The sequence below is a fragment of the Myodes glareolus genome, chromosome 3 (genome assembly GCF_982192425.1).
Source record: "Myodes glareolus chromosome 3, mMyoGla1.1, whole genome shotgun sequence".
Classification (NCBI taxonomy): domain Eukaryota; kingdom Metazoa; phylum Chordata; class Mammalia; order Rodentia; family Cricetidae; genus Myodes; species Myodes glareolus.
In genome coordinates this window covers 120,444,173-120,470,321 of record NC_142028.1, presented here as the reverse complement: position 1 = coordinate 120,470,321, position 26,149 = coordinate 120,444,173, and the positions used below count along the sequence as shown (strand labels likewise).

The window sequence follows — 26,149 nt, the reverse complement described above, 5'->3', positions numbered from 1 at the left end:
AGCATAAGGGAAAAGAAAATGTGCCTGATTAAAGTCAAGTAAATGTCAAAAAGGCCTAAATGAATAAAATTCGACACAAGCATTATCTTTCCGGCCAGCTGACCAGTCAGCTCTCTGTCTAGCATCACTTGCCTAAACTTATCTCTGGCTGGTGCCTCCACAACCCTCTGTTCTCCCCATCTTGGCAATACTGCGCTGCCACACTGACCACTCACTTTTAACCCATCATACCTCAGAGAGAACATGGCCATCTCGTGCGTACTTGTTCAAACAAGGGAGAGAACTAGAACACGGGCTGGATGCTTGTGTCAAGGAAAAACAGCTTTGCTGTCTCCAGTCAGACAGATCTGTTCATGCTCCTCTCCTGCATGAACCTCTCATTGCTTCTATTGTTTTGTTTTATATTCCTGTTTGTTTTCCCCATCAGTATTACATTCAAATATGTCCAAAGTGCTGTATTATCTGGCTTCTGCCCACCTTGCCAGACACACACACACACTAACACAGGTTTTTCAGAAAATCATGCAAACTACAATACTGCTTTCCTTGTGCATAATTTCCCCCTCTATGAGAAACAAATTCTAGGGGAGGGGGGCTTGATGTGAAAGAACTGAAAACTGCTTATCATGCAAGAGGAATAAACACTCCATAATATAAAACCCACCAACTATGACCAGAAACAGTGCTCAGAAGTAATCTAACACTAGGGCTGCATCTGCCACAGTCCAGCCCTCAGAAGCTCACACTGCTGGGAATGGCAGTCATTTGAAATGAGGGGATCCTATTTGCAAGATCTGCCTCTGGGTGACTCTGGTTCCCTCAGACTCCCACTCTCCATCAAAGCCATGGTTGGCCAGGCGGTGGTGGAGCATGCACTTAATCCCAGCATCAGGGACACAGAGGCAGGTGGATCTCTGTGAATTCGAGGCCAGTCTAGTCTACAAGATCTAGTTCCCAGACAATCTCCAAACTTACAGAGAACTGCTGTCTCAAAAAATAAAACAAACAAAAAAGCCTTGGCGGCTGCAAGCACCAACCAAAGGGGGGGGGGGGGGGAAATGTCAAATATAAAAAAAAAAAAAAAAAAAGATGTCCATCTCAGTAGAAACATAAAGTACCTCCTTCTGACTGTTCCCTGACTTGCCAGACCTTCAAGACCAAAGCCCACTTGACCATGTCATTCCTTCAGACGAAGGGCTTTGGGATCGTAGGAACCCACTCTGTTGCTGCTCACGAGTTGTGTGACCCTGGGAAGATTATTTCACATTTTGGAGTCACTGGTTGGCTCATCTATAAAATCAATTACCTTGAAGGGATGTTGTGACAACTAAATGTGCTAAGCACCTGGCAGAGCCTAACACTTAGCAATCGGTAAATAGGGCAGAGCTTTTAAAAGGAATCATTTCTCACTGCAGCCTTCCGCAAGCACAGCTTTGGATTAATATAATTTTTGTATCCTCTTTGCATGTACAAGAGATGTCATATCTCACCAAGGCATAACGAAGCGTATGCCCTCTTGTTTCCCAAACTTCATCTCTGGTGAGCAATACTGTGTATAAGAATATTCTGCCAACAGCATCAAATGAGTTAGTGAAATGAGGGGATGCATTAGAATTCGTTTCTGATGCCAATACACTCCCTAGAGTCTTCAAACCATCAAGAACGCTTTCCTAGGCAAATATCTCCTTATTCACAAACAAAACTGCAACAGAATTTGATCTTAAACCGGATCCCAGCCAAGTATGGTAGCTCTTGCCAACAATCCTACTACTCAGACATCTGAAGTTAGGGAATCACAGTGAGTTAAAGGCTAGCCTGGGCAACATAGAAAGTGCAGCAGATATGTGACTGCAGAGAAAAAAAAGCCTGCCTCAAAACAAAACAAAACCAAAAAACTGAGGGCAGGAGAGATGACTCAGTGGTTAAGGGCGTGTACTGCTCTTCCAGAAGACCCTTGTGTGAGTCCCAGCACCCACATCAGACAGCACATAACTGCCAGTAACTTAAACTCCTGAGGGATTCCCATACCTCTGGAATCTTTGGGCACCTGCATACACATGCACATAATTACCCACAGACACACACACAGACACACAAATAAACACACAATTTTAATAAAATGAAACCGACAAAAAGAAGCTGGTTTAAAAATAACTGAGCAAAATATGGAGTATAACCACCTCATCAGTCAGTTCTCTGCACCTGATTTCCAGGCTCTGCTTCCCAATAACCATTTACAGCATCACAGCACAGGTAAGGCTGTAGATTTCACTGCTTTCCTGTAATATTACACTGTAGGGATGCTTCATGTTGTTACAAGCTAAACATATTTATCACTTTGTTTAAGATTGTCTACAAGTATTTTGCCTGCATGTGTGTTTATGCCCCATGTGTAAGCTAATGCTAACTGTAAAAGATTACACTAGGACTGGGGAGATAGCTCAGTCAGTACAAAGCTTGCCTGTTATGCAAACATAAGGATCCAAGTCTGACCCGCAGGACCCATTTAAAGCAGCCTGTAGTCCTACACTAGGGAGGTAAAGACAGGAGAATTATTGGCATTTGCTGGCTAAATTCCTAATTGCCAGGTTTGGAGGGAGACTTTTGTCTCAAAATGTAGGTGGAAAGAAGTGGAAAAAGACATTCAATGACAACCTCTGACTTTTACATACGCTTATACACATGAACACATACTGATACACATAAACATGTGTGTCCCCCCCACACAGAGATAGTATAAAGATTCAGTGACATCAGTGAGTTTCCATTACTCAGCAGTACTCTACTGAGCATTCATGGCTTCAGTGCGCTGTGGCTTCACAATCTGAAAGGTAAGGTCTAAACTCAAACCAGGCTCACAGGCAAGTCATTTCATCTTTGCAACTGCTGCTTCCTCATTTGTGAAATAGCCTCAAAACAAGCTTGGGCCAAAGAGTCAGAGACGGCAAATGTAAAATATAATTTCCCTTGTTCCCAATTTTTCACAATTATACACAATGTGGCAAGAAATAGCTTCGTGAACAGGGACTTTGCTTTTCTTTCCCTTCCAGTGGATTGGTTGTTCAGGATAAATTTCTCCAAAATGGATTATTGGGCTCAAGAGAAATTTTAATTTTATAACCATCAAAATCTCTTTCCAAATGGCCTTCACAAAGATTGTAGAAATTTAGACTGCCCAGCCAACCATCTGGTCAGGTTTTTGGAGGGCACGGCCAGGACATGCAGGAGTATGGGAACTCAGAAGGCTCAGCCTAAGCCATGCCACTCCACAAATCTCTGTGCCCAACAATTAGCAGTCAAAAGACAAAGTTGACTCCTGGATACTGTGAAGACCCCATGCCATACAGGTAAGTCCACAGAGAGTGGCTGAGTCCTCGTCCTGCATGCCCTAGGCTTGGCTGCTTCCACTTGTCTGGATTCCAGCAGGTTCTTCTTCTGCCTTGTTCAAAATCTTCCCACTCTTAGCCTCACCTCGGTTTCCTTTCTGCTCTTTTTCCTGTCACTCTGGTTCTACATGTCCCATCCTCATTACAATCTGTCTCCCTCTAGCTGTACTATTTCCATTCATTTTATTAACAACTACCATAGAGAAACCATTAGTTGAAGACCTAAATGCCAGGCACTGTGTTCACAAGTTTATTAGATAAATATTAAGTTTCCCATTTTACAGAAGAAGTAATCAAAGTTTAGTGGTTCAGTATGTCATGCAGCTACTCATTCAATCAACATATGCCTGCCAAAAGTCTACTATTTTATTTGGTTCAATGTTGAGTACAAGACAGAAAAGTGATACATGTTAGCAAATATACAAAGACAGGGTGCTGAGGGATTGCTAGGAGACAAAACACAGAACTGAGACACAGCATTAGATAACCTTTCTAACCAATTCAAATTAAAATTTAGACATGAAGGTCCAGACAACCAAGGAAAGGGAAACACTGGATGCCGGGCCACGGTGGAGCAGCTGTGAAGGCCCTGACACAGGAAGAAGCTGGGTGTGGTGGTAAAAAGCAGTCTGTGGGATGGAGCACTGTGTGACACAGAGACAAGAACATGCTGAACAACAAGAAACAAGGAACTGACTATCACATTGGGCAGGGCCTTGAGGGCCATGGCAAGAACTTAGAAACTTTATTCCACAGTCAAGGAAACACAAAAGGACCAGCAGAAAATCGAAATATGGCTTTCAACCTCACCTACCCAGGTTTCTCAGAAATTCCTTAGAGAACACACCACTGGAAGTCAGGCCTACTCTGGGGTCTATTGTTGCCTGCATGTGATTCTGATTTAAAGCTTGGGCCATCCAGAACTCCCATTTCCAGTCATTCATCCCCCCCAGGAAAAATTGCACAAATATAAAAAGACAATACGCACAAGGATACTTTTACTGTCTCATATGTAACTATGGTGAATGAGAAACCGGAAGGCCTTATCAGAGACAATTATGGTTTATCACACCCAGTGGAATACAGGTCCCTCTCTGATGCTTCCATGACAACAACTGAAACAGAAACTACTCCTGCCACTCTCTGTCAAAACCTAGAGTTGAACTATTCCATACAGACCAGATGTAGGGTCTTCCTCACTCATCCATAATCTTTTTTGTCTTTTCCTTTTTTTTTTTTTTTTCAGTTTTCTAGACAGGGTTTCTCTGTAGCTTTGGGGCCTGTTATGGAACTAGCTCTTGTAGATCATGCTGGCCACAAGCTAACAGAAATTCACCTGCTTCTGCCTCCCAAGTACTGGGATTAAAGGTGGACCCTACCACCCCCAGGCATATTATTTTTTTTTTAAAGGGACAATATGTCTAGTCCAGGTCCCAGAAGACAAGCACAGGCCTTCACAAAATGCTGACTTCACCAGGTCCTGTTTGATCCAAAAACCCTGGTACTCAACACCTAGGAAGACAAAGTCAGGCTTTCAGTGAAATAAAGTTCTTTGCTGACTTCTTCCCTAAAGCCTTCCGTGTGGACAGCTGACTTTATCATCAGTCAACACAGACAGCACATGACCAGGTACCAGTTTCAATACACACAGGTAGGAACCTGGTTTTCTCATCAGTGTTTCTACAACACTGTGAAACCACCAGGAAGACCTTGTGTCAAAAGGGCTGCTGGGTTCAAAGTCTGAGTAGGTCCCTACCCTCTGGGCTTGGATCCCCTGGCTTGTCGAATGACCAGAGGTCCTCTAGCTCTGTAGCTATGTCCCCACCCTCCACTCATCTCTCAGTTCCTGCTCCCACCCGCTCTCTGCAACTCTCTTCTGGTGCTCCCACCTGCTCTCTGCATCTCTCTTCTGTGCTCCCACCCGCTCTCCACTCATCTCTCTTCTATGCTCCCACCCGCTCTCTGCACCTCTCTTCTGGTGCTCCCACCCGCTCTCTGCACCTCTCTTCTGTGCTCCCACCCGCTCTCTGCATCTCTCTCCTGGTGCTCCCACCCGCTCTCTGCACCTCTCTTCTGGTGCTCCCACCCGCTCTCTGCATCTCTCTTCTGTGCTCCCACCCTCTCTCCATTCATCTCTCTCCTGGTGCTCCCACTGGCGCCCTGCATCTCACTTCTGGTGCTCCCACCCGCTCCCTGCATCTCTGGCCTCTATGATAAGACCTCACTCTCCATATCCCTCAGCTCATGATTCACTGTACTCTCCACATCTCTGGCTTCTAAGCCTGGACCCCACTCTGTATTTATCACTCCCAGATCCTAGGGTCTGGCCCTGCTCCTATACAACACCTCTCAGGTCTCCTTTAACCCTATCACCTTGCCACCACCCTGTCCCCCTCAAAACTCTACTCCTTACATTCACAGTGTTGGGTAATCTTTTAAAAGCAGTTTCTGACCACTTACATCACTGTCTATCACTGGTCCCCTTTCCCCTTCAAGAAAAAATCAGCAGTGTAACAAACAGTCAAGAAACAGACTGCCTTCCTACTTCTAGGCTATATTTCCTTGAGATAGCCTCATTCTGAAAATACATCTCACAGTTTCCTGACTTTATTAACATGCCTTCTCAAAGCTGTTTATGAATCTTCGTATACATAGAATTCTCCAAGTCCAGGTCACTTACTCAGTGCTATCTGTCTCTGGTATCCACAGGTGCCCTCTCTTATGCACTCACTGCATCACCAAACTATCTTCCTATCCATCGATCCAGTACGATCATAACAGGGAAACTTACCAGGGCAGAACCCACTGCAGATTCCCCACCTGACAGACGACCTGGCTTGCCTATGTGAAACTGTGTACTGAACAGATGAACTCTGAGAAAAGCACTAGCAGATCAATGCCTCACTAAACCTAGTTAATGCACCTGCTGATGCTCACACAGCAGTCACCTGAGACCAGAACAAGAAAAGCAGGGGTCTCTCTTTTAACTCAAAATTATTCTGCCTCTCTTTCATGTGCATGTCCCTTTAAATCTCACGTCAGATGCCAAGTTCTTTTCCTATAAGCACCTCCCAGAAAGCCCAGAGTGCCACCACAAAATGTAGCTCAGGCCAAATGAAAAATTTCAGTGACTTATAAAGACCTGCAAGGGAGACAGTGAGAGCAGGGTGGCCATTTCAATTTCAGCTCCAAAATTTGCTCTCGAAAACACTACAATAAAAAATATTAATGCCATAAAAACCTAACAGCAGCCAAAGGACCACAGTCATAAAGAAAAAGCATAAATTCTAAAACATATTGGCATAGAAAGCTCTCCCTCACCTTCAAGAAAAATGAGGTTTTGGCCATCAAGAACAGTCTGAGCAAGAGAAACTTCAATCACAAGGCAGAGCTGAGAAAAATGACAGTAATAAGATAGTAAGGAGGAGGGCCACCTGACACATGGATGTACTCAATGACAGAGGCATCATCCTGCTAACAGCCCATCAGAAAGGAGGAGAAATACAGGGAGGCTAAGCCGCTGGCCGAAAGTCACCAGCAAAAGGGATCAAGAGACAGTCTATGTGGAGAAGCTGTGGTCCTTAGTAAGGTCCTTTGAGAACACCATTGCCACACCACATACCCAAGCCTCGGTAGGTATGTCTTATGAATCTTAAACAGGGTGTGAAGCCAAAATTATACAATGCTGCTAAATTTCCTCATCTGATAATGAAATTTAAAACCATGTTCCTCAACAATACATAATAACTGTTGATCTTGCAAAGTTGTTCTAATATGAAAAACTTCATATTTAAAGTGCCAAGCTCGGAGCCAGAGCCGAATAAACAGCAGTTATTATTACTCTTACGATCAAATAGGAACAAGCCTTTAACAGGAGAGCATACTTTAATTATACACGACGTGAAACAATCAGATCTCATTCAGTTCATGCATGCCCCAAACCCCACAGCGTAACAGCTCATGTACAGCTGAAATTATAACAACTCTAAGCTCGAAAATGACTTGTTTCCATTAGAGATCTGACAAGCCATTTCTTCAATTGGTCACTGGTGGTTTGCAGATAACTATTAGCAGTAATGAGTATGCTAAATTAAATCCAGAGACAGCACCGCTCTGTTCTGCAAAGACAACAGGGGAGAGAAAGACATAATCGCAGGCGTCCTTCTCTCTGCGTCCTCCATCTTCTCTCTGACAAAGAGAGAAGACATCTCCTGTGTCTTGCATAGTATGGATTTCATTTGGTCACAAATGAAGAAGAGTCTAATTCTTCCCATGATGTACGAGTATTGAACAGGTAACTTGTTAAAGAGAATTGGAATTTGGAAATAACCTTAGCTTCCTGTTACCTGGCAACAAGCCCCTCTGCTAACAAATGAAAGGTAACAATGTTGGAAGTTATTAAACATCAAAGCCAAACCTGTCACCAGTAAGCCATTCTCTGGCAATTACAACACAGCACTGGGTACAGGCTACCCATGCTCCATTCACCAGCCACAAAGTCTACAAAATGAAAGGGGAGGGGCAATGCAGCAGAACAAGGATGCTTAAGTGAACTCAGGCAGTGGAGCTCGTGTTATGCAGGCATCAGAACCTGAATTCAAATCCCCAGCAATCACTTATAAAGAAAGAAAAACAATCAAACAAACAAACCTGGGCAGGGCCAGGCATGCCTATGAGCCCAGCACTGGGAGGAGCAGAGATGACCTAAATTACTGCATTACCGATATTGAAAATCCTCGGATTTTGCTGGCCAGTCAGTCAACCTGCCAGCCTAGCTGCAAAAGTTCAGTCGCAAGGAAATAAGGCAGACAGTGACAGAGGAAAATAACTGCCATCTTGCCTTGACCTTGACATACAACCATACAGTCATACACATTAGCATACTCAACATGCATGCACTAAACACACACACACAGCATACACACACCACACACTCTAGAGTAAAATAAACCTTAAAAGAATATGAATTTGAATCCCAGTTCTGCCTCTTATGAATTTATTATCTGACCATAAATCAGTCTCTCCTATTCTGAGACCTCCTTTGTAAAATTGCTAATAGAAAATACCTCATGATTTGCAGCAAGAACCAAGGAGGACGTATAAATCATGTACCTATGACATTGTCAGCTACACTTCAGTGAATAATATGGCAACACTCTCATCTTTAAGACACCAGAAACAAACCAACTACCTGTCAGAACTTAGCAGAACCTTTATGAAAGGCTGGTTGTGTGTACACGTAAACGCCCCCTCATATAAGGCCCAGGCCACGAAAGCCCCACCACATGGCATGTATCACCCCCTCCCGCACCTCTGGCATTAAAACATTTCTCAGGAAACAGTTGTCTCCTGGCCTGGCTACACGGTGGCAGCAGACATGGCTTCTTAGAGGAGGATGATTTGGTTTCTTCACTTACATTTTCAAAGTCCTTCATGTTCCAGGCTCTGGTAGGCCAGACCTTTTCTTCTGACACGTTTGGGAGCACTTTAGAAAGGCAAAGAGACAAACTCGTTAGTGTATTCAGGCTGCCCATCATCCCTAATGGGGTCAAGAGCAGGAGAGAAAATCAGAATAGCAGTCAGTGTACCCACAGGCACTTATTGCTTGCTGGCATTTACTGATTCTGAGATGAGTGCAAACGGGTGAGAACCTATTTGTTTTTGGATACTAGGAAAGAGGCCAACAGAAATAATGAAAACAAATATATATAATGCTCAGAGGATGGAGGATGCTAAGTAACCCAGGAAAGCCAAAAATGGTAGTGAGTTTTGAGATGAGTTCTGAACAAAGCAGGCAGCGGTGGGCAGAGGAGAGAACAGCAGAACCAAGGCAAAGACAAGTGTGGGCAGAGACAGTGCAGACTCCTGTGTCCCTAATAAGGGCACAGGGGTTTCTCTTCTGTCCTCAGTTGGTGCTCAGCAATGCCTGTTGGAGAAGCCCATGCCTTTCTTCCACTACTTCAGGCCAATGCCAACTCTCAGATCCAGTGTCCAGTCTCTCAGCCAATGTGCATCTCACTCCCTTCCTCCCCCACCTTTCTTACAGCACCTAACACATCTCTGTTGATAACCTGGATTAAATGATTTATCAGAGTAACTTCTTATCTATCTGTGTTGAGGATCCTGTATTGCCAACAGTAGGAATTTAAGAACACACGCCGAGTTCACATTTTCTCCAGTAGGTGCCAGGGGCTTAGCATGTTCACTCTTACTTCATCTGCATGGCCATCAATTAAATAAGTTCATCAACAAAGTAAAACGGAGGCTTGTAAGATAAGTGACTTCTTCAAAGCAGCGTAATTAGTACGTGGCTCAATGAGGGTTTCTACTGTCTTCTGTATCTGTGCTATCACGCTGACTGCCAAGCACGGGATCTTTCTACATAAAAAGATTAAATTTCTCTCTTTTTTTTCAATTTTTATTCTTTGGTTTTTAGAGACACGGTTTCTCTGTACTTTTGGAGCCTGGAACTAGCTCTTGTAGACCAGGCTGGCCTAAACTCACAGAGATCTGCCTGCCTTTGCCTCCTGAGTAAATTTCTAACTGGGGCAAGATCCCTGGGTCCAAATTACACAAGGATAAAGCTGTGTGAAACACACAGAAGGATTAGGTTCAAACAAGTTGCCTGGAGGGCCTAGTGTGGGTTAGGAGGCAACCTAATGAAACAAAAGTTCACAGACAAACTGGCCTCAGTTTAGGCTGTAAACATGGGATTTGCAAATTACCAAGAGAAATGTACTCAGAAAGCAACATATTAAAACGAAAAGCTATGGTTTCATCCTGGGAACTTGTAGTAACATAGTAACATTTTATGTTTCAACAAATAAAGCTTGCCTGAAGATCAGAGTACAGAACTAAGCCACTAGAGGTAGTGGTGACACTCACGTTTTGTTATTCTTTTGGTCTGGTCCCTTTAAGGGGCAAGCCACGCCCACTCCCAGCTACTTCTGACCTCTCCCTTGCCATCTTAACTCCTTCCTTCTGTTCCCCCTCTCGGTGTGTGTACACATGCTTTCCCCCCCCCTCTCTTTTTCTATTTCTGCCTTTTTTTCTCTCCCTCTTCTTTAAGTAATCAATGTTTACCGCTATGTTTAGCCTTACGTCTATTTAGTATGTTCTGTAAGTCTTTTATCTGCCACCTGGTTACCTACCTGCCTGACTCTCCTGGCCACATGGCTGGTACCATCCTGTCCTGAACGCACTCCCACCAGTGCTGCCACTTGCCACAGGGAACCTGCACCGCTCTGGCCGTCTCTGCCTGGACTAGCGGCTGTGGTCACATTAGCATTATTTTTTAAAGAACAAAATTGGTGCCGTGGACTCTCCCCGAGGCCAGGGTCCTGGCTTCAGGTTCCATTGTCTGGGACTCCGAGCTCCAACTTCCGGGACTGAATCGGGACCGAGGACCTTCTCAACAACGACCCACGTGTTCCATCTGCCGGACTATGGCTCCTACAAACAACACCAGCTTCTAATTGTGAGTTTTCCCATTTCGGTCAGCTTAACCGACCCCTTTGACACGGGAATTGACGGCTAAGCTCACGGCAACCCCGCTGTTTCTAGGACCTGGGGACTTCTCTGTCCCTTTGCTGGCATTCAGTTATGGCTTGCATCCTCTGTTAAGCCTGTGCCTGGGGGACCAGGGTTCCCAGTTCTTACTCTTTCTCGTTTATTTTCATTCCTTTTCTTCCTTCCCATTGTTCTCATGGTCGGCTGATATGTTTCAGCCCTCGGTCTCTGCTTTCTGGGCAATTTGCCCAGAATCAGCTAGGCCCATAGCATCCCACATGTGGACCTCGGACGCCTGTCCACATCGTCTGGATGTTCGATCCATCTTGCCTATACATCTTGTTCCTGCTGTAGGCTCAAGATGCCACAGTTTTTGCGGGTTTTTTCACGGTCTTGACCTGGGAAAGCAAGTCGTCCCAGTCTAAATATGCCTTACTTAAAATCCTCCACACCTATCCGTCTTTAAATTGTCTGTTTGCGTGGGTTTTCACAATTCAGACTCTGGATAGCAACCGCCATGACAGGCGGCCCCCAGCTTTTAAAATTCATGCTGACTTTTCCATTCCAGCTGTGACATGGTGCAGTTTTTTCAGTTCCAGCCTTTTGCTCCCCTCTGCGGCTTGTGGTACGGCATGGCGCTTCAACAACAGGACAGATAACGCCTTCAGGTCCCTCTCGTTAAGCTTAAAATTCTTACAGATCAAAAATTGTAACTTTTTACCCACAACACGTGGCTGCCGCCATGTTCACTGGGGTCAGGTGACTTTATTGCTATCTTGGCCAAGAGCCAGGTCACGTGACCAAGCTCTCCCATTCTTATGTATGCCCTGCCTTCCCCCCCACTCCCCGGTGTTCACTGAAATCTTCTTGTTAACTCTGATTACAGGTGTTTTGCATAGTGACATTCTTTTGATAGGGCCCATCAAAGGCATGCATGTTGCCCAATTCCTGTTCATTCTTTCTATACATAATAATTATTTATTACATCTCATTTCAGACTACAAAATCCTAAGTCTCATATTTTAAACTGGTATGTACTTTTAACTCTCTTATATTTAATATTAAACTGTTCTCTACCATTGTCAGTTCTGCCACTAATCTTATATTACAAACAATTTTTTTTTCTTTCTTCCTGTCTTTTTACAAGTATGGATCTTACCTGTTAAGAGCCAGTACAGTCAAGCTCAGACCCAACCTTCCAGACAGATTCTATACTGCAGCTATACCTAATAAACAGCCTCAACTGCTCAGAGATCTGGGGAATGTGATATTTAAATATTTAATTACTAAAAAACTTTTTATAATGAAAAGAGACAGGTTGGCTCCTAGCAGCAACACTCTGTTTCCTCCAAAAAGACAGAAGACAAACGGTCACAAAACAACGTCCATCTGCAGTTCGCTTTGACTGCCAAATGCTGACCATTGGGCAAAAACTGTCTTTCACCCAAACTGAAGACCTCCAGACGTGGACAGAATCACTGGAATCAACAGCCTAGCTGCCCGGGTAGGGTAGGCCTGTCTTCCTACAGATTTCTTAGCCCACAGGGTCTTCTGGAGCCTGACAGGTCCTGGGCTAAAGAGCAAAGGTCAAGTGCAATCTTGAACGACCATGGAGGACCCAAAAGAGTAGATCTGGGTGCCAACCAAATAAGTTCTCTGTCATTTTTTAATCAGTAATTAAAGTAAAATCTTATCCTTCTCAAAGATCTCTGACAGTTTGATAGCTGAGAGGTTTTGCCAGGCTGCCTCACCCAATAAATACAATGTATATGTCTAAAACTTCTGTTTTTACAAACTCAAGGAGTTCTTGTGAGTTCCAGGGAGCCGAATTAAAGAACCCACAGTAAACAGGTCAGACACATTTCCCTCAATCCCCTGGTCCTAAAATTTTTTTTTTCTTAAGTTAACTTTGTCCTCTGTTCTGCCAATACCCTAACCAGGTACAAGGGACACCAGACATTTCCATGCCACAGACACCTCTTGGGAGCAGAGACCAACTATGCCAGGATGTGACCAGCACCCAGCCTTCTCTTGGATCCCCCCCACCGAAGACGATGCCCACAGATCAGCCGGAAGCAGTCTTGAGAATTCGCCGCCCCAATTCCCTCAAACTGTGATGTTAAATCTCCTGCTTTTCATTATAAAAAGGATCCGGGAATGTTATTCTTTTGGTCTGGTCCCTTTAAGGGGCAAGCCACGCCCACTCCCAGCTACTTCTGACCTCTCCCTTGCCATCTTAACTCCTTTCTTCTGTTCCCCCTCTTGGTGTGTGCACACATATTCCCCCCCCCTTTTTCTATTTCTGTCTTTCTTTCTCTCCCTCTTCTTTAAGTAATAAATATTTACCTTTATGTTTAGCCTTACATCTATTTAGTATGTCCTGTAAGTCTTTTATCCGCCACCTGGTCACCCACCTGCCTGACTCTCCTGGCTGCATGGCAGGACCAGTCTGTCCGGGAAGCGCTCCCGCCAGCTCTGCCGCTCTCTGCAGGAAATCTGCACCACTCTAGCCCTCTCTGCTTGGAATAGCAGCTATGGTCACCCAAACATTATATTGTTTCCAGGACTCTAGAGACAGAGGCAGAGGAAGACTCAGTTAGATAAAGACAACTCTGGGCACAAAGACTGAATTTGTCTAAAGGAGAGAAAAACAGCTCACACAAAGGTGATCCCAGCACTTGGTATCCCACACCTTTAATAACAACACTAGGGAGGTAGAGCCATGAGGGATATGGCTGGGTGGAGAGAGGAATGTAAGGCAGAAGGAGACAGGAACTCAGTGCAGTCTGATATTTGGTGAAGACAAAAGGAGTCTGGAGATGCAGTCTGAGGGCAGGACCACCCTTCTGTCTGGGCACTGGTAGAGGTGAAAGAACTCTCTAGTAACTAGCCTCTCTACTTCTCTGATCTTCAGCAATAACCCATGTAACTGACTCTGGATTTTTATTATTAATACCAACTGGAATTCGTGCTACAGAAACTATTTTTTCCTGTTGTGGTCACCTAATGGAGATCCATCCCTCCCAGAATATATCTGATTCTCTTGAATGGCCAGTTCAGTGCCAGAAGCCCTGAAAGAGCCCCTGAATACTCAGTTTGATTAGTTTAGACTAACCAGAAGGTCAGCAAGAACCCCAGAATACCCAGTTTGATCAGTTTAGACTAACCAGGTCTGCAAGAACCCTGAAATACCCAGTTTGATTAGTTTAGACTAACCAGAAGGTCTGCAAGAACCCCTGAATACTCAGTCTGATGAGTTCAGACTAACTAGAAGGCAGAGCAGGCTTAGAGTCAGGAAGCTTAGATTTACGTCCTGATTTATCATGTGACCCCAGACCATTCTGTTCAGCTCTCTATGCTTCAGGGGTCCCACAGGTAACATGGACAAAAGCAGCCCCTCAAAGAATCAGTTTTCACTCAGTGACTTAATAAATGTCATTCTGCTCCCATTGTATCCCAGACACTAGGCTAGGAAGTGGGGTTGCTAAAGTGAACAAAACTGGTTCCTGTTCTAAAATAGGTCTCTGTCTCATCTGGTGATGACCATATGTTAAAAGCCAGCACCTGCACTGTCCAATACACAAGTCATTAACTATGACTTGAAATGCAGCTTGTCCAAACTGAGAAGGAAACTAAGTATAAAATGTCAGGCCAGATGTCAAACATTAAGATTGAAAAATGTAAAATACACCATCAACAAGTTTTCCATAGATTCTGCTAGAACTCTATACGGAAATATTAAGCTACATAAAGTATGTTATTAATTCAGCTATTCCCAAAGTTGCTGCTGCTTGGTGGTAAAGCACTTGCTGAGCACATGTGAGACCCTATCATTCAAACTCCAGCACCACAAACGAAGGAATTTCACTTGATTCTTTTTCTGCTTTTTAATTGTGAATACCAGAAATTGTGGTTGTTGTTGCTGTTTTGAGACGGGGTTTCTCTGTGTAGCCCTGGCTATACTGGAACTTGCTCTGTAGACCAAGCTGGCCTTGAACTCTGAGATCCACCTGCTTCTGTCTCCTGAGTGCTGGGAAAAGGTGAGCAACACCATGCCTGGCTTACATGACAGTTTTCAGTTAAATATACACCACCGTTGGTATTTCTATTGGACAGTGCTGATGACTGTCAACAAGGCTCAGACAGAAACAGGTGAGAGTAGCTGGAACAGTACAGACAGCCCACTCAAGGAGGGGAATATCAGGGAGGGTTTCCTAGCAGTCGAACAGGGTGTTAATAAGGCAAAAGGTATAGGAAGGACAGCTAAGACAGCAAGAAAACAACACAGCAACATCATTTCTCACCCAGAACTTAACAGTCAGGCATAGGGCAAAGAGTCTGGGGAAGAGACAGAGGTGGGAACCAGAGAGAGGGGAAGCTACAGGCAGATGCAGGAGGCTATGAAGAAACTAGAAAGCCACACTACAGAACTTCATCCTGAACACGGCAACTTGCCTGGAGGGCCTAGAGTGGGTTAGGAGGCAAATTACCAGAAATGAATGCAGCATCTGCCCTGTCAAGGCAGGGGAATGAAAGAGAGTATTAGCAGATCCATTGAGTTAGACACTGGGCTAGGTTAGTTGTCATGCCAACAACCCATTCCAAATATCCAAATAATCTAAGTTCTGGTCCCAAGGGCTTTGGACAGAAGGCACAACTGGTAGTGGTGGTAGTGATGGTAACACAGATCACCCTTTTCAACACTGTTGTGTCAGCTGCTAGCCTGGCCAAGAGAACTGCTAGGCAGCCATTGTTTCTTTTCAGCTCATTCAATTCTGGTGAAGGCACAAGTGCCTATTATCATTTTACAGAGCAGAGCAGAAGTCTTTTACCAAGGTCACCCACATAGTCAATTTATGGGCTGGACTTGAATCCAGTTCCGTCCATCTCCAGCCAAGGCTCTTAACTCCTGCAATGATGCCTCTGTCTTGGGTGGCTACTGTGTGAGCCCTTAGACAAAGTCTAAAACAACAACACACTTCCCATCGTGAATGCAAATGCTCGGACAAGAACGAATCACTAAGTGCCCTAGGGTCCCAGTCCCAACCAGCCCCTACTAATACAAATCCCAATTAGGCCCATCTCCTCCCACTCTTTCAAAATGTCCCTTACATTCCACACATTTTCTCAGAGTATATTCCAGAATACCACAGACGAGCGTGGAGCTGGCTGGACACCCCCAGGTCCCAACACACATGGGCCTCAAGGGACAGAACCACCATCAATACGAACCCCAACGCAGTTACCACGAACCCCAAAGCCAGGGCCACACCTGCAGCCGCTGAGGGTCCCAGGCAGGGTGACGTCCTCTTCCATCCCCGAGTCCATCATGAAGACAGAGATGGTGGCACCGGTGTGTGCGGCGGCGGCGCCACTGGTTCTCCAAGCTGTCGCGACGAGCTGGGCTGCCCAGGTCCCGCCCCTTCCAAGCCAGCTCTCGTTCTCAGTCAAGCGGCGCGGTTGGAATTCAAACCGCAGCCGCCGCCATCTTTCCTCCGCGTCTTCCTACGGAAACCAGGCGGGGTCAGCCGACACGGGCGATGAAGCCGCCCTGCACAGGCCTGAAACCGGGCAGGGAAGAGTGAGTGGGCGCCATCTTAACTCAGGGCAGAACCAGCGCGCTTGAACCTGTAATACTAAGAGATGAGAGGCTGGCCGCCAGTTTTTTTGAGTGTGAGGGCACTCGGACCGAAGCCAAGGTAGGGGCCATATTTGTTGAGGGTAAAAGTCCCCCCCCCCCCTTCAGTTACTTTAAGCAGGAGGTAGGACAGCTCATGGTATCTAATTCTGTTTGCTGTTATAATCATGACCCCTCACCCCCACCCCTCGCGCCTTGGTTCTTTTACCCAAAATGCTTTTGCCTTATGTTGAAACTCAGATAACTGATTTCCGCCTCATTTGAGAAAAATAACACCCATGGAGCACTAGTTGGTAGTATAAACTAATTTACAGGTGGAGTTTGAAGCCTCATACCTGTATCAGCAATACTTCATGTCACAGCTTTCAGTAAATTTAATTACCATTAGGACTCATGTAAACTCATGTAAACTGAGACAGAGAGAGAAGAAATAACTTGCCCAAAGTAATAAATAAGATTAGGATCCACTAAAAACAGATCCTAAGCTCCTTGCATCCAGATCTGGGTTCCCTGAAACCATTTTTTTAAGCCTTCTTTAACAGAATGAAGATATTCTGAGAAAATTCACTCTGTGCCCTGAGAAATGAGAAGTGAAGGGAAGGGAGTAAGGATGGAGAGGGAGAAGGAAAAGGGGGAGGGAGAGGGACAGAGAGAAAGAGAGAGAGAGAGGAGAGAGAGAGAGAGAGAGAGAGAATGCACCAGAGCCAGGAAGAGAAGGAAGCAGAGGGGGAAAGGAATGGGGAGGATACATGGATATAGACCAGTGGTTGCTAACTGTAGAGCAGATCGTCCTGCTGTTTTTTTGTTTTTGTTTTTGTTTTGTTTTTTTGCTGGGCACTCTGCAGTTACAAGGCCTTTTGTAATGGACACCACTAACTCCAGACTTATAGGGTGAGACTTTTACCTGCCATATTCTGTGGTCCTGGGGGACCAAATGGTGACCTTGATCATTCTGAGAGAATGGGCTAGTACCTATCCTATAAGACTTTTGTGAGGATGACCTGAGATATCTTTAGGAAATCTGTCAGTAATAATTCTATATGTTCACGTCTTCATTCTCATTCCCCATAACTCCAAATATTCTTTCTTTACAAACTGGCAAGAGTCAGAGCTGTGATTTGAGTCCAAATACTTCTGAACTCCAACATCTTAAGTGGTTCAGACAGGCAATATTTCCCAAGTTTTAAGATCTGTTTTCACCTTAAAACTTAATAATTCAGACGTTAGATCTGTTATTGCTGGGAGAGGAGGTGTCATTAGCTTCCATGGTAAGTTACACATACTCCAATGAATAACCCCATCCATGCTCATACAAGCAACTCTAATGAAACTCAGTGGTGAGAAAGTAGGAGAGAGACTATTTAGAAAGAACAAAGCAGTTATCAGGAGTGCATCAGGACAATAGAATGTAATGGGAGTTGATGAATATGATCATAAGAAACTGTTTACATATATAAAATGTAAAAATGAAAGCAGAAATCAAAGGAAGACATACAGTCTAGTATAGATAGCACAGAACTGCAATGCTATGATCACCAGACTCATTCTTTAAACAAATGTTTCAAGTGGCTGTGACTACTTGCAGGACTAGAATTGTCTAGACCTACATTCTAACTACATCTTATTCTTCCCCTTTCAATACTTTGGCTTTCCCACATACAAAAACGGGAGTAGAGAATTACAAAGAACCTATAGGAAGTTTCCTATTGGATTAATCACTTGTCCTATTCAGTAAGAACATGTTTGTGGATTATGAACTTAACCTTTGGTGAACCTGAACACTGAAAATAGAATCAATTATACAAAAGAAAAATTGTATCGGAAGTTGTTTTTCCTGCTACTAGAGCATATTCATGGTTAGAGACAGAGAGGCCATTGCCCCATTTTTCTCTTGGTGAGTTTTCTTTCCACCAAGCCCAGAAGTGACATCACCCCCATCAGCAGTTTGGGTTCTCTGGAGCCATCTCCTTGGCAACAGTCATCCACCCACAAAGACAGCATTATTACTTCTTTGGACAAGGGCATTCTGCATGGCTGGAAGTCATTTGTGTCCAGATGCTTTTGATTTGGCAGGAACCCTGTGAAGCAGTAGCAGCTCAAGACAGCAGTGTTACTATTCCTAACAGCAAGAGTAAAGTCTGCAGATTAAGACGTTCCCATTGCTCTTTGTGGTAGTCTGTTTTCTTCTTCCTGACACTAAGAAGTTGACAAGGATGGTTGACCCACCCCCATACAGATGAGCAACACTACAATTTGGATCCACAGTTCCACATATCAAAGTTTAGTCACAAGCCTGTGATGCTACTAGGAGATGGTGAACCATGAGACTTGCTTGTAGTTCTAACAGGGGAGTCCAGCTTCTCCTATGCCCTCGATGGAAGAATAGTTCTCCTCCATCAGGGAAGGTTGCCATTTTCAGTGGAGCGGCAGCTTCTGGAACGGCACATATGAAGAAGTGAAAAAGAAAGGGGGCACCAGCCTAGCCAGCCAAATCAGCTTCAGTGATCAACTGAGTGACAGAAGCCATAGCCAAATTCCCTTGATGTCCCTACTGGGAGATAGTATAATCTTTTTTTTTAATTTATTAAAGATTTCCACCTCCTCCCATCCTCCCATTTCTATCCCGTTCCCCCTCCCCCTTGCTCTCCAGTCCTAAGAGAAGTCAGGATGCCCTGCCCTGTGGAAAGTCCAAGGCCCCCCCTCCACCCAGGTCTATGAAGGTGCGCATCCAAACTGACTAGGCTCCCAAAAAGCCAGTACATGCAGTAGAATCAAAACCCGCCCTCATTGGCTTCTCAGTCCGCCCTCATTGTCAGCCACATTCAGAGAGTCCGATTTGATCACATACTCGTTCAGTCCCAGTCCAGCTGGCCTTGGTGAGCTCCCATTAGATCAGTCCCACTGTCTCCGTGGGTGGGCGCATCCGTTGCGGTCCTGACTTTCTTGCTCATGTTCTCCCTCTGTCTGCTCTTCATCTGGGCCTTAGGAACTCAGTCCAGTGCTCCAATGTGGGTCTCTGTCTCTATCTCCATCCATCGCCAGATGAAGGTTTTTTATCAATGGCTTCTCAATAAGCCCCCTATTTCAGCCACATTCAGAGAGTCTGGTTTGGTTGCATGTTCATTCAGTCCTGGTCCAAAAAACATATATAGATCGTCTTGGAAATTGGAAGCAAACAAGATTGCCGGGCAAAAGTTGGGAGCATGTGGGTGGGGGTGGGCTTAGGGGAAGGGGAGAGGGGCAGAGAAAAGGGAGAAGGGAAAGACTGGAGAGAGCTTGGGAGAGTGGGAGGGTGAAGATGGAAGAAGGGCGGATATAGGAGCAGGGAAGAAGTTATCTACATTAAGGGAGTCATTTTAGTGTTGGCAAGAGACTTGGCTCTAGAGGGGATCCCAGGTGTCCACGAGGATGTCCAGCTAGGTCCTTGGGCAGCAGAGTAGAGGGTGTCTGAATTGACCTTGCCCCACTAACACACTGGTGATTATCACGAATATCACCATAGAATCTTTGTCCAGCAACAGATGGAGATAGAGACAAAGTCCCTCATCAGAGCAACAGACTGAGCTCCCAAGGTCCAATTGAAGAGCAGAAGGAAGGAGAAGAAGCAAGGAAGTCTGGACTGCGAGGGGTTGGTCCACCCACTGAGACAGTGTGCCTGTTTTAATGGTATATAATCTTTAAGAGGTAGAACCTATTCAAGGCAGGCAGGCCATTGGAAGCATGCACTTTAAGGATTAACAGGATTTTATTTAAGGATAACAGGATTCTGATGCCTCCTTTCTCTCTCAGGATTTGCTTCCTGGCTACCAGCAGGGGAGCAGCAACCTCCCATGATGTACTGTGCCACCACCATGGGGCTAAATAACTATGGACTAGTGCCTCAAAAACTATGCATCAAAATACACCTTTCTTCTTTATTAGCTGGTTATCTCAAGCATCTTTCCCTCAATGTGGAGAGAATTTTAACAAGAGAAAATTATACTCAGAGAGGAAAAAGAGATTTGTCAAGGGCCATATCTACTTTCTTAGATTTTCATTTAAGAACAATTTCAGACTTAAAAAATATTGCAAAAGAAGTATAAGAAAGCTAAGTATGGTGGTACATACTTGCAGTTCCAGCACTCAGGAGGCTAGAACAAGAGGATTATGAGTTTGAGGCCAACATTGCCTATGTATTTTGAGGTCAGAGAAACTCTACCTCAAGTGTGTGTGTGTTTGTGTGTGTGTGTGTGTGTGTGTGTGAATTATTCATATTTACCTTTACTTAACTCCATGAAATATTCACGTTCTACAAACATAATACAGCTGTTGTCAAATATAAGAAAAAAAAAAGAAGCTTCACTGATACAGTAACATTTGCTATAGGTTTGATTGCAAAGTACTCAGTTGCTCATTAACTTTGTTTTTTATATGTCCTTGATTGTATAAAGGGCGACACACTACTTTTCTGTTACATCTTGTTCCTCTCTTCTAGTAAATGACATTTTTTTTTATTTTTCATGATATCAATCAACTTCCTAAGAGTTTATGCCAGGTATTTTGTAGAATGTTTTTCAATCAGGTGTCTGTGATATTTTTTCATGATCAACTATAGATGATAATGTGTGTATAGCTAGAATATTACAAAAATGAGATGCTATGCTCTTCTCGGTGTAGGAAAGAAGGGATGTGAAGTTGATATGTTTACTGAGTGGGATAGCAACTCATATTTTAGATGAGGTTTTTCATATGTCAAGTTCGCTACAACAAAAGTATTACTTTTCCTCTGTAATTAATAATCTTGTGGGGCCAGGTAGTGGCATCACGTGCCTTTAATATCAGCACTTGGGAAACAGAAGCAGGAAGATATTTATGAGTTCAAGGCCAGCTGGTCTATAAAGCAAGTTCTAGCACAGCCAGTTACACAGAGAAACCCTGTCTCAAAAAAAAAAAAAAAAAGCCAAGAAAAAAATAAAGACTTTTGTGGGGAGCTATTTGAACTATTTTAGATTTCATAATATGTTTTTCAGACTTCTGCAGTATTTTTACCATATGTGTCTAAATCTTACCCAATGCAACTATAGGAAAACAATTGCCACACAACCCTGAGAACCTGATTTGAATCCATGTGAAAGCCTGATGCTGTAGCCTCTGCAAGCTCCAGGCTCCTATGCAGAGGTGGGAGGCAGAGAAACGAGAATCCCTGCAAGGTCACAGGCCAGCCAGCCTGAAGAACTAGCAGCAAACAATAAGAAAGAGGCCCTGTCTCAAGATGGAAAGTAAAGACAGACACTTGGGGTTATCTTATGATCTCCACATGCACACTATGGCATCTCTCTCTCTCTCTCTCTCTCTCTCTCTCTCTCTCTCTCTCACACACACACACACACACACACTCCTCTAAATAAATACAAAACAGTTTTGAAAAAAAACAACCAAGACAGTGTCATTTGCTAGTGGGTAATTTTGTATTTCCATCCTTTCTTCTCTATTATTGAAAGTTATTTATTGAAATTTAACTCCAAGGAAGAACTTTCTCATCATCCCTTGTTAAACATTTATTCAATTACTGTCTTAGGATTGCTATTGCTGTAAAAAGACACCATGACCATGGCAACTCTTCTAAAGGAAAACTTTTAGTTAGGGTGGATTATACTACAGATGTTTATCATTCATTTTTATCATGGTAAGTGAGACATGGCAGTGTGCAGGCAGACATGGTGCTGGAGAAGTTGTCGAGAATTCTACATCTTGATCTGAAAACAACAGGAAGTGAACTGAGACACTGGGTTTGGGTTGAGCATATGAGACCTCAAAGTGCCCCTCCACAGTGCCATACTTCCTCCAACAAGGCCATGCCTACTCTATAAGCCACACCTCATAGTGCCACGCTGTATGAGTTTATAAGGGTCAATTACATTCAAACTACCACAATTACCTATTTTCATTAGTAAGGCCTTACATACATTTATTTCAATTTGTGTGTTAAAGTCACTTGCTATTATCTGCCTTGTTGCACAAATTGCCCTTGATCTGGGCAAGCTCTTCTAACCCCAGGCTGTGCCAAGCCAAGATAAAAAACCAGCCTGTTCGAAGGATGGAGATAGAGACAGAGACACATATTGGAACACTGGACTTAACTCCCTAGGTTCAAATGAGAAGCAGAGGGAGGGAGATCGTGAGCAAGGAAAGCAGAACCAGAGGGAGCCTTCATCCGACGATGGATGGAGATAGAGACAGAGACCCACATTGGAGCACTGGACTGAGCCCCCAAGGTCCAAATGAAGAGCAGAAGGAAGGAGAACATGAAAAAGGAAGTCAGGACCGCGAAGGGTGCGTTCACCCACTGATACAAGGGGACTGATCGAATGAGAGCTCACCAAGGCCAGCTGGACTGGGACTGAATGAGCATGTGATCAAACCGGATTCTCTGAATGTGGCTGACATGGGGGCAGACTGAGAAGCCATTGACAATGGCACTGGGTCTTGTTTCATCTGCATGGACTGGCTTTTTGGGATCCTGGCCTGTTTGGATGCTCACCTTCCTGGACCTGGAAGGAGGGGGGAGGAACTTGGATTTCCCACAGGGCAGGAAACCCTGACTGCTCTTGGGAATGGTGAGGGAGGAGGAGAGGGAGTGGGGAGAGCAGGAGGGTATTGGGAGGAGGGGAGGAAGTAGAAATTCTTTAAATAAATAAATAAGGAAAAAAAAAGAAAAAAAAAAACCAGCCTGTTTGATCCCAAGGTCAGAATATTCTGAAAGACCTTCTTTTTCTGAAGAACTCTTTCCAGCCAGACCGCAAATCCAACATTCTTATTGAGCGATAGCTCTCAATTATCACCCACTTCCTTTTCACAGTATGGTGGTTTATCAACACTATAATAAATCCAACATCTAGCCTAAGGCTATGCACATGGTAAGTTTTATTGCCAGTTTGTTAAATTAATTCTAGTCCTGGCTTCTTCTCAAGATGATAAAAGTGGGGTGGGTGTAGTTCACAAAGACTTATATATGTGAAAAGTACCAAAAGAGAAAAACTCAAAGTATCCACACATAAAGAAATAAGGAACTAAAAAATCCTTTCTGTTTTGATTTGATCAGTATATCTTGTGTCCATGTGCTGAAATACAATTAGGAATACAATTATTATGTTAATTTAAAATAAAATTGAACAATAGGAAGGGGATAAGAAATACTCTTTTATGAAGAACAGGATAAGATAGTTGGGAAAGCATCAATATAATATGATATTACACTTGGCTTGTGTCCTAGTTTGCTTTCCATTGCTGAGATAAACACTATGACCCAACTTTGGGGCAGAAAGGATTTAACTAGCTTACACTTCCACATCACAGTCCATTATTGAAGCAAATCCAGACAGGAATTCAGAAGATTCAGAAGAAAGATACTTACTGATTTGCTCATTCTTCTTTCTTATATAATCCAGGACCAGCATCTGCCTGGGTTGGTAACACCCACAGTAGACTAGGCTTTCCCACGTTGATCATTAATCAAGAAAATGCTCAACAGACTTGCCTACTACAGTCCAATCTGATGGAGGCCGTTTTTCAATTGACATTCTCTCTTCTCAAATGATTCTAGATTGTATCAAATTGACAAAACAAACAAACAAACAAACAAACAAACAAAATCCAACTAGTTAGCACCACTTACCAATTCAGCCTTCTGGGCTCTTGTATTTTATTTTGTTTTATTTGTACTGGTGGACTGAATGCATTGCATCACTGCACCAAGGCCTCTTCAACTGAGAAATTCCATGAATAGTTGAAATGAGCTACGAGGACTTTAGCTCACTGAATACTCCAAATGTTGACCCAAGTGCATTGAACCCTCACAATAGCCCCATGAAGCAATGCTTATGTTCCAGATTTACAGTTGACAAGTTGAGGGGAGGAACATATTTGACTGGTCACTTAACATGTCATCATCAAATAAGTCTCTTTGGCTTAAAGGTCGTTTGCAGCTAAAGGCAAATCAGACCAGCAAGATAAAGGAAGGATTACTAACATTCCCCCTTTCCTCCTAAAATCAAAGCATAAGCATCCCTTTGTGATGGTCTACTGTCAGTTCCCAATGACTTACCATCCCCCAAAAGGCCAACTCTCCTTTCTTTTGATTAAATCAACTCACTGGCCCACACTTCCCTGAGTTTTACTTTTTTGTATAAACTCTTGTACATGTAACTTATGAAACATGACATTCCCTTTTTCCCATTAATGTGTCTTTTGCTAGTTCAAGTCATTGATCTCTTGGCTACTGAACCTGAGAAGATAAAGAAAAAGTATTTTCCTCTCAGCCACCATGCAGGCAGCTAAACAGCAAAGCTGGAATTTGAGCCCAGATTTCACTCTGAAGTCCATGCTCACTGTTAAGTTACATAGCCTTTCCTGTTGGTGGACTGCTCAAATCTCTTCCCTCAAGCAGTTGAATTAAATATTCATAATTACACATAAAAGAAGAAAATCCTATTTTATTAACATAAGAAAAAAATCAGGATAGGGATCAAATGCTTGGTATCTAGGTTTTAGAAAAAGTTTTATAAATAAGATCTTTTCTCTACAAAGGGAAACCTGAAAATATAGCAAAACCGCACTGGTGCTACTTTTTTAGTCTCATGGAAAGAAAACAAAACCTCCAATTGGATGCACAACTGTTTAACATTTCTTACAAAGCCTGTGTCTCATTCTTTAATGTATGTGGTTTGGGTAACAAGATATGTGCTAAACAGTATTGAACCTTGTGGGAGTGGGCAATTCTTGGTTTTGTATGAGAGAGAGAAAATTTACCCAGACTGTCATTGATCTCACTGAGTAGCTTTGACAGGCCTTGAACTTAATTTAAGGTCCTACATCCTTGACCTCCCAAATACAGTCTCCCACCACTCGGCCCAACTTTGTTCTGCATCTCTCTCTCTCTCTTTTAGGTTTTATTTATTTAGTACATAGTGTTCTGCCTGCATGCTAGTGCAGTGCTAGTGGCCTCTCAGACAATCTCAATAGTTGAAAAACAACCCCTGAGTTTCCCCCCTTGTTTCTATGGCTTCATGGTTTAAAAGCAGCCTGTACCAGCTATTCAGGGTTCTTGGCTTGAATGCTGAGTGACCCTGTCATGACAGAATTAAAATCCTCATACTTTTACATCAACTGCGCTATGAGAGTGTTTTCTTGGGGTGACTCCTCCTCGGTAATTGGACTCTAGGGTGCAACATTTGGTGCATTGGCCTGGAAACGAGTTGCCCCCACACCCACTCTGGACCCACCCAGTTGGAGGCAAGAAAGAACGAGCTCACTTTTATGTCTGTGTGTTTGCTTGCTGTTCCCATTTCTTCTGTTTCTGTGTTATTTTGAGTCATTAATTTAAAAATTGTACCTGCACAGGGCTAGTATTGGAGTGGGTCCAAGCGGGGAGGTAGATGTGTCCTGAGATCCCTTACCCCAGCCCTGGCTTGAGGACGCTCCAAGGGCATTTTGTGGGAAGGGCCACCTTGCCCCTGTCCCCAGGAGGCGTGATCTGCCTCCATCTGTATTTTCAGTTTTGCACCGCACAGCATCTGGTTTTGAGTTTGTGTCTGTCTTTTTGTATTTTCGTTTTTGTGTATCTGTTTGTTTTTTAACT

At 43.8% G+C, this 26,149-nt stretch overlaps 1 protein-coding gene and 1 long non-coding RNA gene across 2 annotated transcripts in view; one reads left to right on the top strand and one right to left on the bottom strand.

The window, feature by feature from the left end:
• Positions 1-16,407, bottom strand: part of LOC148122801 (CDK5 regulatory subunit-associated protein 2-like) — a 56,576-nt gene extending 40,169 nt beyond the window's left edge. Inside the window, exons 1-2 of the mRNA XM_087904932.1 lie at positions 16,168-16,407; positions 8,804-8,871 (exon numbers count right to left, since the gene is read on the bottom strand). Coding sequence (XP_087761058.1) covers positions 8,804-8,821 — 18 coding nt within the window. The 5' untranslated portion in view covers positions 8,822-8,871; positions 16,168-16,407. The remainder of the gene's footprint in view (positions 1-8,803; positions 8,872-16,167) is intronic.
• On the top strand, positions 10,283-13,258 carry LOC148122802 (uncharacterized). Its single transcript, XR_015737586.1, has 2 exons — positions 10,283-10,863; positions 12,836-13,258. It is a non-coding gene; the product is annotated as an uncharacterized LOC148122802 (long non-coding RNA).
• Positions 16,408-26,149: the final 9,742 nt, after the last annotated feature.